Source organism: Trematomus bernacchii, unplaced genomic scaffold (genome assembly GCF_902827165.1).
Source record: "Trematomus bernacchii unplaced genomic scaffold, fTreBer1.1, whole genome shotgun sequence".
In the NCBI taxonomy this organism is placed as follows: Eukaryota; Metazoa; Chordata; class Actinopteri; order Perciformes; family Nototheniidae; genus Trematomus; species Trematomus bernacchii.
In genome coordinates this window covers 3,824,395-3,838,004 of record NW_022987899.1, presented here as the reverse complement: position 1 = coordinate 3,838,004, position 13,610 = coordinate 3,824,395, and the positions used below count along the sequence as shown (strand labels likewise).

The window sequence follows — 13,610 nt, the reverse complement described above, 5'->3', positions numbered from 1 at the left end:
GGAGTGCTAGCCAATAGAAGCCTGAGTGTTACATACTGATGTCACTATGTTCCGGAAGTAAACAGGAGTCCAATGAAGTCGTTACAGGCAAGGGGGGAAAGTGTGCGAGAAACTCCCTCTGGAGGGAACTTAAGGATTTTAGCCTTTGCAGACCATTTACAAGCACCAAAACCTATATAACACACTACAGGAAACGCATAATAGGACCTCTTTAAATGAGGAGGTATTCAAAACTCACAATGGTTGTTTTTTGGGGAATGCCCATTTTTTTCTATTTAACCATGCTCCTCTTTACAGATGTCTGCAAGGGCAGAAAGAGTACATTTAGAAAATTACTCGACCTAATTGATTTCTCGCAGAAGTCATCAGTGCTAGTCAGACGTCTCTCATGTGCCTGAGACGGATCACAAGGCTGCAGTCAAACAGTCACGCGTTCACCATCAGCAGCCTCCCTTTAGTCCCCTTCATTTAATACCAGTGACATTTTGTACACTACTGTAAACAGACAGATTGTTAAAAGACGTTTTAGACGGTATCCTACTTGTGTGCAGTCGGTAACCCTGCAGATGTCCCTGTGTGTGCGGGGGGGGGGGGGTTCAGGTGTGTGTTCCTCCCCTCTGACTTATAAACAAGATCAGACAAGTTTAGTCAGCCATCAACACACACGCAGACACACACTCAGGGGACAGGGCAGTATTTTGGAACAGTAGCCGCGGCGTTGAATTTCTGTACAAGTTACCACATGCAGCTGCCAATTAACCGACGGCCTGTGGCAGATTATCCTCAGCAGCTGACTGGTGCGCAGACTGATACACTGGTTTATATGTAGAGGAGGAAATAAATACATCTGAATATGAGACATTTGATTACATTTGTTGGTGGTCCAGGGTCCAGTTTGTGCTCTTAGATGGAGACAAAACAAAGTAACTTTACACACTATTAATGAGATTGTACCGATCAGGCTTGGGGATGTAACTGGATAATGTAATTAGGATACAAAAAAAGTAGCTGTATTCCCTTATAGCTACATAAAAAAACATGTTACTGTTACATTTCTAAAAATTGTGGATTTCTAGCAGGATTACAATGTTATTAAAAAAACTAAAAAGAGCATATTGGGTTTGTCGTAAAAGGATCAGATTGTATTTCTTCTCTGTCAACTGTACTGTTCTGTAGGCTAATACTTATTTCTGCTTTTTTAAACTGTAGTATGTGCTCATGTGTTTCATTGTTGGTGTATAGGCTACTGCCCAAAAGTCTTTGGAAAGTTGTAAAAAAATCGGAGCTAGACACAACAAGAAAAAACGGAACATCAACATAAGTGACGAATAAACCCCCCCCCTTCTTTGAATGAAAATGAAAGGCAGCTTTTCCTATAAATTAAACTTTTTTTGACCCTAAATATATTGGTTTCTTTTTTTCTAAGATAATACAGGTCAGTAAAAACATCTTATTGATATTTATTATTATTTTATTGATTTGATCTGCATTTGATATTGAGGTCAGGTTACATTTATAATGTGATATTCAGATTAGGTTACTGATTAAAATATTTTTTACAGGTATAGTAATTGTAAGGGAAAACATCTTTACAGTAGCACTCTCAACCCTGGTGTTAACACACATTAAACGCCCTCACCCAGAATCCTCCTCCCTATTTGTGTTCCCATGTTACCTGGTGCATCTCTGCCCCTGGAGGGAAGATAACACACCTGTCACACTTAGCTGTTTTCTTCCTGTCCGCCACACACTCTCTTCTTTTTTTCTGCACATATAGCATGGAAACCGGGCGCCTTTTGCTCGGATTATGTGCCTTTTTATGCTTTTACAGATCTGTTGCTTCAGAATCTACATGCAAGCTGAAGGCCAAGTTCAACCTGAGCGGCTACAAGGACGTGGAGAAGAAGAAGGTGGTTGTTGGCGGAATGTTTCCTGTCCACAAACGCATCAGCTCCAGTGATGGAAACACTTCGAGGCTGCCCGTCTCCTCAGGGTGTGAGGGGTGAGTTCAGCTGTCATCACTGTGATACTAATTATTGTCAGAATATTTCAGTGAAGTTATATTATTTTTAAATTCCTGAAACAGAAATAATTCCATGATTTAATTTAATTAAGATGGAGCAGGGCAGCACTCCTGGGACCAATTAGCCTCAGTAGCACATATCATTATGGAGGCAGGCCTTTAATATGCAACAATAATCAGCAAGTGTGTGATATGTCCTCTCGTGGCTCATTTAGGTAACAACATCAAGAGTAGTCACTATACACCAGTCAGCAAGTATTACAATTTTGCTCTATACCGCTCTATACGATACATATTTTTAAACAACAGCTAAAAACAGGTTTAAAAAAAAAATAGCCTTAATTGATGTCTTTTCATCTTTTTGTAAATATTTGTTCTTATTATTTAATTTTATAGTGTAAAAAATATATTTAATAATTGTGTCTCATGGGGGTTGTACTTTGTGAAATGTGTGATTATTATTATTATTTCATATATTCCTTTTCAATTCTCTTTATTCTTGTATTCCTTGAAATCATGTATGCTGCATGTGTGCTAAAAGGCTTGGACCTGAATTTCATTTCTTGCCATATTGTTAAAGTACTTTGAGCTGCATCCTGCATATGAAAAGTGCTTTACGACCAAATATGTTTAATTCTTTCTTTCTTTTGTACTCTGTCTAATGTAATAAATCTCCCATCATGCTCCAGGTTTAACTTCCGTACTTTCCGCTGGACGCAGACCATGCTGTTTGCCATCAACGAGATCAACGAGAGGACCGAGCTGCTGCCGAACACCGACCTGGGCTACGTGATCTACGACTCGTGCTTCACCATCTCCAAGGCGGTGGAGGGGACCCTCACCTACCTGACGGGCCAGGACGAGGCCGTGCCCAACTACCGCTGCGGGTCCGGGGCCCCTCTGGCGGCTCTGGTGGGGGCCGGGGGGTCCGACCTGTCCATCGCCACCGCCAGGATACTCGGGCTATATCACTTCCCACAGGTAGGCCAGGGGGGGGTTAGAGGAAGACAAGACGAAAGGAACAACTGTTATTTATTGTATTTACCTTTGGTAGATGCTATCCAAAGAGCTTAGAAGATACATTCATATACACAACATCACCACAGTCTAGCACAGACATAAACAAGTCTCTTTCTGGCCTTAAAGGTCACCTATTATGCAAAATCCACTTTTTCATGTCTGTTCTACATCAACATGTGTCCCCTCTGTGTAAAGAGATTCTGAAAGTTTCAGGAACAAAGATTCTCTCTCTTTTGTCCTGATCCATTTATATAAAAACCTGTCTGAAAATGAGCTGATCAGATTTTGGCCACTTTATGATGTCATAACGATTTTTTTGGCTTGTGTAACCATTAGCCAATCACCAACCATCAACATAGACATAAAGGCGGCAGCAACAAGTCTCTTTGTGGCCTTAAAAGAAAAATAAGACTTCTCTTGATTCTAAAGTAAAATTGTATCCTTTCTTTTTTTTTTGAAGTTGTTGAATGTTGAGCTTACAAGAGGGAGAATGGTCAAGTATGATTCCCTGTATTGAGACACAGATTCAAATGGAGAATTGTGTAGAACAAAATTGCAAATAAACTGCCTGGGTCTGCTCTCTTTTGTGTCTCCTCCAGGTCAGCTACTCTTCAAGCTGCTCCGCCCTAGAAAACAAGTTCCAGTTCCCCACCTTCCTCAGGACCATCCCCAACGACAAGCACCAATCCACAGCCATCGCCCAGCTGGTGCTGCGCTTCGGCTGGACCTGGGTGGGCACCATCGCTGCTGATGACGACTACGGGAAGTACGCCATCAAAGACTTCAAGGAGCAGGTGGGGGAGGCTGGAGTCTGCATCTCCTTCTCTGAGGTCCTGCCCAAGGTGACAGCTTTTTCCATCATACTTCAATCATACTTCAATCATCTTTCTCCCTTTGCAAACTGCAACCTGCTTTGCTTGTACCATGGCAAATAACCTCACCACACACGCATACACACACACACACACACACACACACACACACACACACACACACACACACACACACACACACACACACACACACACACACACACACACACACACACAAATTGCAGCTTAAAGGGGTCCCTTTGTTTACTTCCTGAACATAGTGACATCACTATGTAACACTCACTCTTCTATTGGCTAGCGCTCCAACATATTGTACATGATAGGTTAATGGGCGACACATCTCGAAGAGGTTGACCAATCACAACGGAGCAGGCCAGCTAACCAATCAGAGCAGACTGGGCTCTGGTTTCAGACAGAGGGTGAAAAGAGGTGCTGCAGCACAGGCAGTATGAGAAAAATAAAGAGCCTTTTGAACATTAAAGCATGGAGACATGTCCACATCATTTTATATCAGTCGATACTGATAATCTTTCTGTACCATGGCAAAAAACATTTTTCAACCAAACGGATTATTTCTAGTGTTAACATAAATAAGGGCTTTTTGAACATTAAAGCATGGAAAAATGTCACAGGAGAGGCACTAAATACTAATATTAATTTGTATTGTCTGTTTCCTTCCTCCCAAACCGCAGGTGAGTTCTTCTGAGGACATCCAGCGTATTGTCCAGACGATAGTGGAGGACACGGCTAAGATCATCGTGGTCTTCTCTTCAGACGTGGACCTCAGCCCCCTCATGCAGGAGCTGCTCCAGCACAATGTCACCAACCGAACCTGGATCGCCAGCGAGGCCTGGGTCACCTCCGCCCTCATCAACCGGCCTGGGGTGAGAGCTCAGTCCAGATATTAGCCTCTGAAATGTAGTGGAGTAGAAGTATAAAGTAGCATGAAATTGATATACTCAAGTGAAGAACAATTATGTTAAAATAGTACTTGATTACAGTATTTGAGTAAATTACTTAGTTACTTTCCACCACTGTCTTGACCCCAGGTGAACTCAGTGCTGGGTGGGACCCTGGGCTTTGGGGTGAAGAGGGCGGACATCCCTGGTCTTGAGAGCCATCTACTGGACATGGACCCTTACGCTAACCCACTCACTGAGGAATTCTGGGAAACGGTTTGTTAATTCAGCTATTAACACTCATTGGCAACAGGCTTTGGGAGTAATGGATAACATGTAACGGGATTACGTTATCAGGACACAAAGCAGGTAACTGTATTCCCTTACAGTTACATCTCTGATCAGAGGACACATTTTTGATCCTCAATATCTTGGTTTCTTCTTTAAGGTCAAATTGTGCATCTTATTGAAATGTATTTAGTCTTTGATGGCTCTGCATTGCATTTGATATTGAGGTTATCCAAAAGTTAAGTTTGTGACCATTTTATGTTTCCTTTATAGTTGTTTAACTGCACATTGAACTATGGTAAAGCGGTGCGGCAGGCCAGACAGAGGGCGGTGGAGGGGAACGCCACGATGCCCCGGGCGGTGAGGGGGGTCCCTGATGGTCTATGTTCAGGCAGGGAGTCTATAGCCCAGCTGGGTAACACCTACTCTGATGTGTCCCAACTACGCATCACCTACAGGTCAGTTCCCTCTGCTCACATCACTAATACAGGGATACCTGATGCTCTGCGGTGGAAGTAACTAAGTACATTTACTCAAGTACTACTTAAGTAGAACTTTAAGGTCCATGTACTTTACTTAAGTCTGGAGGGGGGCTTATATGTTTTTCTTGATGTGATTTGGGTGAACTAACCCTTAAATAATAAAAATATACTGATGGAAATGTGGATGATGGTGTGTTTGATGATGATGATGATGATGATGATGATGTGTCCCCACAGTGTGTATAAAGCCGTGTACGCTGTGGCAAACGCCCTGCACAACCTGGAGCACTGTGAGGACGGACAGGGGCCGTTTGTGGGGGGCAGCTGTGCTGACATCAGCAAATTTGAGCCATGGCAGGTAAACCTGTGTGTGTGTGTGTGTGTGTGTGTGTGTGTGTGTGTGTGTGTGTGTGTGTGTGTGTGTGTGTGTGTGTGTGTGTGTGTGTGTGTGTGTGTGTGTGTGTGTGTGTGTGTGTGTGTGTGTGTGTGTGTGTGTGTGTGTGTGTGTGTGTGTGTGTGTGTGTGTGTGTGTGCGAGCGTGCGTGCGTGCGTGCGTGCGTGCGTGCGTGCGTGCGTGCGTATGTACAACTGTTTTTTTATCCATATGGCCAAACTTGGTGGGAGGTGGCAAGTTACTTTTATTGTGATATTTAGATGACTATAGTAAGGCACATGTGTCAAATGGATTCAACACTAGAAGTTGTAACAGATTACGTTTTAAAGTAACCCTCCCAACACTAACGCTCTCTCCCTCCCTCAGCTGATGTACTACCTGAAGAACGTGCGCTTCAAAGTGCCGCACACGGGCGAGGAGGTCTACTTCGAGGAGGGGGATATAGAGGGCGTCTATGACATCATCAACTGGCAGGTGGACGGTAATGGGGAGATTTCCTACGTCACTGTGGGGAACTACAACGGCTCAGCAGCTCCTGAGGACAGGATGACTTTAAGGAATGACTCCATCATGTGGAACAATGAAGGGATGGAGGTACGCAGCATCTTGAATCGAAACTAATTTAACATTACTAAAAGAGTTCTGCAGTGATGACATTATGTAGGCCGTCCCATGAGTTAGCATCTCAAGGGCTACTTAGACAAAAAACTAAAGGATTTTTCTGTTTATAACAGTATTACTAATGTTATTTGTATCGTCAGATCACTACTTTTCGCACAAGATATTTCAGTGCGCAACTAATCTAAGTGTGTTTCTGTGTGTGTGGCAGCCTCCTCGGTCAGTGTGCAGTGAGAACTGCCAGCCGGGCACCAGGAAGGGGATCCGGCAGGGAGAGCCGGTCTGCTGCTTTGACTGCATCCCCTGTGCCGATGGAGAGATCAGCAACTCAACCAGTCAGTGAACAGCCTTCAAACTTCACATTATAGACATGACGGTATCTATCTGAAAGGTTGGAAGTATTAATGTCATATAAAACTTAGTGGATAAAGTGAGGATATTGTATTTTCATGCAGTTTCTCTCCCACACACTCCCCCCACTGCCTGAACAGCCTCCATTGGACTCCTTTGTTTACTTCTGTAACATGTGACATCACTATGTAACACTTGCGCTTCGATTGGTTTGCGCTCCAACACATTGTACATGATAGGCTAGGGGAGGGACATCTCTAATCGTTCAACCAATCACCACAGAGACGGCCAGCTAAAGTTTGTTCACAAGACAACAATCATGCAATTGCAATTACACCAAAATATACTGTATATAACTTTGCTGTTGCCCCCCCCCCCCCCCCCCCCCCGACAGACGCTCGTGCATGCATCCTGTGCCCTTACAATGAGTGGTCCAATGAAGCTCATGACGCCTGCCTACCAAAAATCATCGAGTTCCTGGCGTTCGGAGAGCCGCTGGGCATCACTCTCATCGCCATCTCGGCCTTCGGAGCGCTCGCCACCATCGCTGTCGGGGTGAGAAGAAGTACTCTTATGTACATTTTGAAATACAAAGAAAAAACTGAGACATTAACTTTAATTATATATATTATATCAACAAATAACACATAATTGTAATAGGTTAGTTTAAAGCAATAGTATTAAGTTTGAACAAAAAAATACTAGGTTCAACTTAATATTATTGCTTTCAACTAACCTATTACAATTATAGTAATTTGTTGACATAATACATTTAAATAAAGTCAACGTTTCCGTTATTTCAGTGTACTTGGATTTGACTTGAGTATTTTCATTTGATGCTACTTCGCACTTCTTCCCAAGTTCTTTCCCCCATTATTCCCAGCGATGCATCAGATCTATAGTTTCAGAGGTTCAAGTGATGTTCTCTCTGTTCATCTTCTTCATGCAGGTGTTGTTGTTTGTAAACCTCGGCACCCCGCTGGTGAAAGCTAACGACGCTCCGCTGAGCTTCTCGCTGCTCTTCTCTCTGGTGGTGACCTTCCTCAGCTCCATCGTCTTCCTCGGGGAGCCTCAGCACTGGAGCTGCATGACCAGCCAGGTGGGCCTCGCTCTGGGCTTCGCTCTCTGCCTCTCCTCCATCATGGGTACGTGCACTGTTAACAAAAACAATATGTTTATTACTGTACGTCCCTGAATAAACTGAAACATTGACTTTAATTCAATATATGATGTCAACAACTTTCAGATAACTGTATTAAGTTAGTTGCAATAATATTAAGTCCAACCTATTTAAACTTAATATTATTGCTTTCAAATAATCTGCATAATGAGTACTTTTGGTACTTTAAGTATATTTTGAAGCTAATACTTTTCAAATTTTACTTGAGTCACACTTTGAATGCAGAACTTTTACTTGTAACTGAGTATTCCTACACTGTGGTACTTCTACTTTCACTTAAGTACCAGATCTGAGTACTTCTTCCACCTCTGTGTAGCTACTAATCTGAATATGTGAAGTTACTAAAGCTATCATATGATATATATAGTGTAGTAAAAAGTATAAAGCAGCATACAATGGAAATACAAGTACCTCAAAATTGCACTTAAGTACAGTAAATGTCTGTCATTACATCCCACCTCTGCTACCACTGACCTCTGTGTGTTTCAGGTAAGACGGCTCTTCTGATGCTGAGAGCTCGGGTTCTGAAGGCGGCTCGCCTCAGAGCTAAGGCTGCAGCCAGAGCAGCGAAGGAAGCAGCTGAGTTAGCAAGGGAAGCAGCTGAGTCAGCAAACCAAATCATTCCTGACGTCATAGTAACCAGCTCCCTCAACAACACTGATACCAACACCTGCTCGGACCCTGAGACTGACAGGATCACCTGCGGCCAGCAGAGGGCGATAGCTGCTGTGGCGACATTAATACAGGTGATTCATTCAGGATGTAGCTGCCAGGATTTTAACGAAGAGACACACATTTCCCCGGTGCTGGCATCACTGCACTGGTTACCGTTATCTTTCAGCTATTTTAAAGTGCTTTTAATGATTTACAAGGCTTTACATAACCTAGCCCCTACATCCATCAGTGACTGCCTTTCATTTTATAGTCCTACAAGGACACTCAGATCCTCCAATGCCTTTCCTTTAGAACACATATGTCATAAGGATTTAATTTCGGCCCGCAGGATAATTTCGAATTACTATTAGATCTGGCCCGCCGGTATATTGCACGCACACCTTCACTCAATACTGAGGGTCTCCTCAGCTCAGAGCCTGACCCCAAACATTGATGAACTTGCACCCAAGATGAGATGCCAAGTATCTGGCTTGAACTAGCATCACAGAGCAGCACACTGAGTTTCAATGGATGTTTCCTTCTGCACTTTTTTTATTGCGACAACAGGGCATGTTTGTTTTTTTCTTTGAGGGAAATTGTTTTTTTGAAGCTGGAAAAATGTAATCATAAGAAATGACTCCGGAAAAGCTGCAGTTAGAGCCGTAAGAAATGAATGCAACTGATTATTTAATGTTTCATGTTGTTTTTATAGGCAATAATTTAAGCTTTGTTAGTTCCAGGTTTAATATGTGCAATAAGTTCATTTCAATAAGTTTTGCAATAAACATTGAACCAGTCCGGCCCTCGACTAGTACCCATCTTTTTATTTGGCCCACTGTGTATTTGAGTTTGACACCCCTGCTTTAGAAGTACCTAAAGTATTTCACAAGAAATCTGGGGAGGCTGCTTTCTGTTTTCATGTCCCCAAACTGTGGATCGGCCTCCTCTTGGATCTTAGAACAGCAAACTCCTTAAAGTAAATGAAAGACTTATCTTTTTAATTTTGGGTAATTTTAGTGGTACAACTGTTCATGTTTTACTGTTTTATGGTTTTGTGATCTAACTCTTTCTGGTTGTCTTGTTTTTAGTTATGTTCCTTACTCTTTATTTGTACGCATTGTTTTTATTTTTAATGTGTCCTGTCTTGCTCTGTGAAGCACTTTGGGCTGCGTCTTGCACGAAAGCTGCTATATAAGTAAATGTTATTATAAACACAGGGGTAGGATTGCATCACTTAATAATGAAATAATTCCCTGATGTTGTTATGAACTGTCTTACCCAACCTTCTTCTTGTACTTCAGGCTGTAGCTTGCACAGTGTGGCTCCTCATCCTGCCTCCGCACTCCGTGGAGAACACCTCCGCTCAGAACATAAAGATCATTCTGGAGTGTGATGAAGGCTCAGTGATCTTCATCTGTTGTATCTTCGGTTATGACATGATACTGGCTCTGCTGGCCTTCGTCTTCGCCTCATCGCCCGCAAACTGGAGGATCACCTCGGGTAGGAAACACACCAAAAACCTGGAGAGAAAATCGAGCTTTTTCCCCTTTCCTGTAGTGTGTTCTAGAGGTTTTAGTGCATGTACATGGTCTGCAAAGGCTAAAATCCCTGTGTTCCCCTCCAGACACACACTCCCCCCCCCCCCCCCTGCCTTAAACGCCACCATTTGACACCTTTGTTTACTTCCCGAACAAAGTGACATCACTATGTAACACTCTCGTTTCTATTGGCTAGCGCTCCAACACATTTTACGTGATCTCTAAGCGGTCTACCAATCACAACAGAGCCAAGCAGCTAACCAATCAGAGCAGACTGGGCTCTGGTTTTAGACAGAGGGTGAAAGCATGGAGACACGTCACAGAATATGAAAATGAGCAGAATATGTCCTCTTTAAGCCATTTTGTTGTATAGAACATTTCTTTGTCAGCAGCATGTTTCTCACTCTGTCTTCCAGCGAGGCGAAGTCTGTGACATTCGGGATGCTCGTCTTCTTCATCGTGTGGATCTCCTTCGTCCCGGCGTACCTCAGCACTCGGGGGAAGTTCATGGTGGCGGTGCAGATCTTTGCCATCCTGGCGTCGAGCTTCGGCCTGCTGACCTGCATCTTCCTGCCCAAGTGTTACGTCCTGCTGCTGAAGCCCGAGCAGAACCGAGAGGACATGATGATGCCGAGAGCCAAACCGCGGGACGGGGCCTACACCGGGACGTCCGCCTCGCTCGCTACTGCCGGGACGCAGGTCAACAACTCCATCGCATCCACCGCCATCGATGATTAAAAGAGCAGCACGAAGAAGGAGGCAGATGTGTTACAGATGTTTCATCGAGCATCTGGCAGCTGATAAGGGCTCCTAGGCTTATTCACATATCTACTACTATCATTAGATCACCAGCAGGCAAAAAATATACCTTACAAGATATGTATACATTTCTTTTCACATATACTTTAAACAGGCAAGATGGTGACCTACAACATATTTTTACATTTTAACATATATTTTACATGTTTTTTGAAAATAATTTATAGGACAAATATACTGCTCACAAAATATTTTCTATACATGTTTTTCAAATACATTTTACAATATTTAATTAAAACACTATATGTTACATCATCATCACATGTCACTTGTTAGACGCTTTTATCCAAAGCGACTTACATACTCAATACTGTGGACAATCCCCACAGGAGCAATTTGGGGTGAAGTGTCTTGCCCAGGGACACAACAACATGCTGACTGCAGTGGGGTTTGAACCTGTGACCCCCTGATCCGAACACCAACGCACTAATCCACTACACCACATGTTACTTACAAATACATTCTATTAACATTTTCACATTTATTTTACAATGAACCCATAAGAACCCGGACCCATTTCTACTTTTGGGGAAATTAAGGGGAACATGATTTAGACTAAATAGACCATCTAGAACACATTTCTGACAAGAACCCCCCCCCCCCCCCCTAGTGTCAAATATCTGAAATGTGACATATATGTCACATTGGGCTTTAATGGTAAAATAACTATTTTTAACTTCATTAACGAAGATGATTTTTTGGTTTAGTTTGAACATTCTTTGAATTGAAGACTAAAGAACATATCAACTCAATATAATTGAATCAGCTAAATTAACTGAGGAGATCATAATGATATTTCTAATTGTGCATATATGTCACTCCGGGTTTACTGTGAAATGTTAGGGTTAAAGTCCCGATGTGACACCAGTGTCCCAGCGATTTTTATCTAATTTGTTTCATATCAATTTGATCAATAAATGTTTCCACAACAGGTTAAATGTAATAAATGACATGTTATGTAAGCATTTTAATTCTTAAATGGCTTGAATTTTACCTTTAGCAACAAACAAAAAAGCTTTTGAAATGTAGCTCGTTATGTCACATGTGTTAGCCTGGCACATGGACATCTTCGACATGTTGTCATGGGAACACAAAGTCACATGACCTGGACCAGGACCCCCCAGACTGTTCAGGGTGTGTCACCTAGGGACTTCATGAGATAACATAAAGGCTAAAGCTGTGTAAGGAACTTTCCATAACATTTAAAGTTCATGTGACACCTGTGTCACGATGGGTCCTTATGTTTTTGATTTAATTAACAGCCCATAATATTACTTATAAAATATATTTACACTTTTACTTTATTTTAAAACCACTGTGTTTTTTCTTTTAATAAAAAAGCAATAATATTACTTAAAGGGGACCTATCATGCAAAATGCACTTTTGTACGTCTTTTATACATGAATATGTGTCCCCGGTGTTCCAGGGAACTCACCAAGTGTCAGAAAACACAACCCTCTCTATTTTCCTCCATACCCAAATCTCTAAAAAAGGGGCTGCAACGGATCTGATAAAAACTGATCCAGATTTGAACACTGTCCTGACGTCAGGACAGTGGCACTACGGCTATTGGGCCAACTCCACCAATCAGGAGGAGACAGCCACGGCCATTGCCGTTCGAAAGTGCTGGAGACGCTGTAGTACATATGCCAGGCCTGTAGGTGGTGCTGTTCTCACATAATCAACCCTTGCAAAAACAGGGGTAACATTTTCAAATTGAGCGAAATGAGGCATGGCTAAAATGCATGATCTGTTTGGTATTTTGAAAAAAAAAAAGTATAAATATGCCTTATATAGGTATGGTCCTACACTATATTATTCAAATATAGCATGATAGGTCCACTTTAAAAATAATATTTACCTTTTCACATATTTATTTAACAATCTACATGATTGTCTTTATTTCACAGGTAATGATGTTACTTAAAATAAATAATATTTATATTTTCACATATATCTTACAATCATCATACTTTTTTTTAGCAAAATAAGTTATTTACAAAATGGTAATGTTTGCATTTTAACTCACTGATTGAATGTGTGTCAAGTCAGTCTTACCTTAACCTGCATAAGTTTCAATAAGTATAAAAATGTCAATCAGCAAAATCCATGAGGGAAAAAACGGGAAATCAAATTAAGGATCCTAACACATTTCTATTTTTTCAAAACACGTTCTTTAATTATGATTTACTTGCTTTACTATGATATCTCTAGCTTGTGTTTCAGTTAAGTAAATGCAACATTTTACCTCAGATATTGTGACGCTCACACCTCTCAAATGAATTTCAAACACATTTGACAATTTTCCAACATGCTATAATTAAGCCAATGTTTATAATAACCTGTTGAAGTGATATAAATGGATATAACTCTGTTAGCATGAAACCTTTCCTGATAGAATAATAAATGTTATTTACAATCACTATAATACGTGTTTTTCTTATTGAAAGAATATATATTGATTTGTATGCTTACTTTTGTGCAGTACTTTTCTTATAGTGGTAAAATCC

The 13,610-nt window shown here is 41.7% G+C and overlaps 1 protein-coding gene across 1 annotated transcript; it reads left to right on the top strand.

The window, feature by feature from the left end:
• The first annotated feature begins 742 nt into the window (after positions 1–742).
• On the top strand, positions 743–11,018 carry LOC117469969 (vomeronasal type-2 receptor 1). Its single transcript, XM_034114468.1, is given in 17 exon segments — positions 743–797; positions 1,846–2,002; positions 2,713–3,004; positions 3,643–3,885; positions 4,569–4,760; positions 4,926–5,051; positions 5,337–5,521; positions 5,783–5,903; positions 6,306–6,533; positions 6,769–6,892; positions 7,303–7,463; positions 7,858–8,053; positions 8,578–8,717; positions 8,775–8,834; positions 10,044–10,209; positions 10,212–10,242; positions 10,697–11,018. Coding segments are annotated over 17 exon segments (2,799 nt in total).
• Positions 11,019–13,610: the final 2,592 nt, after the last annotated feature.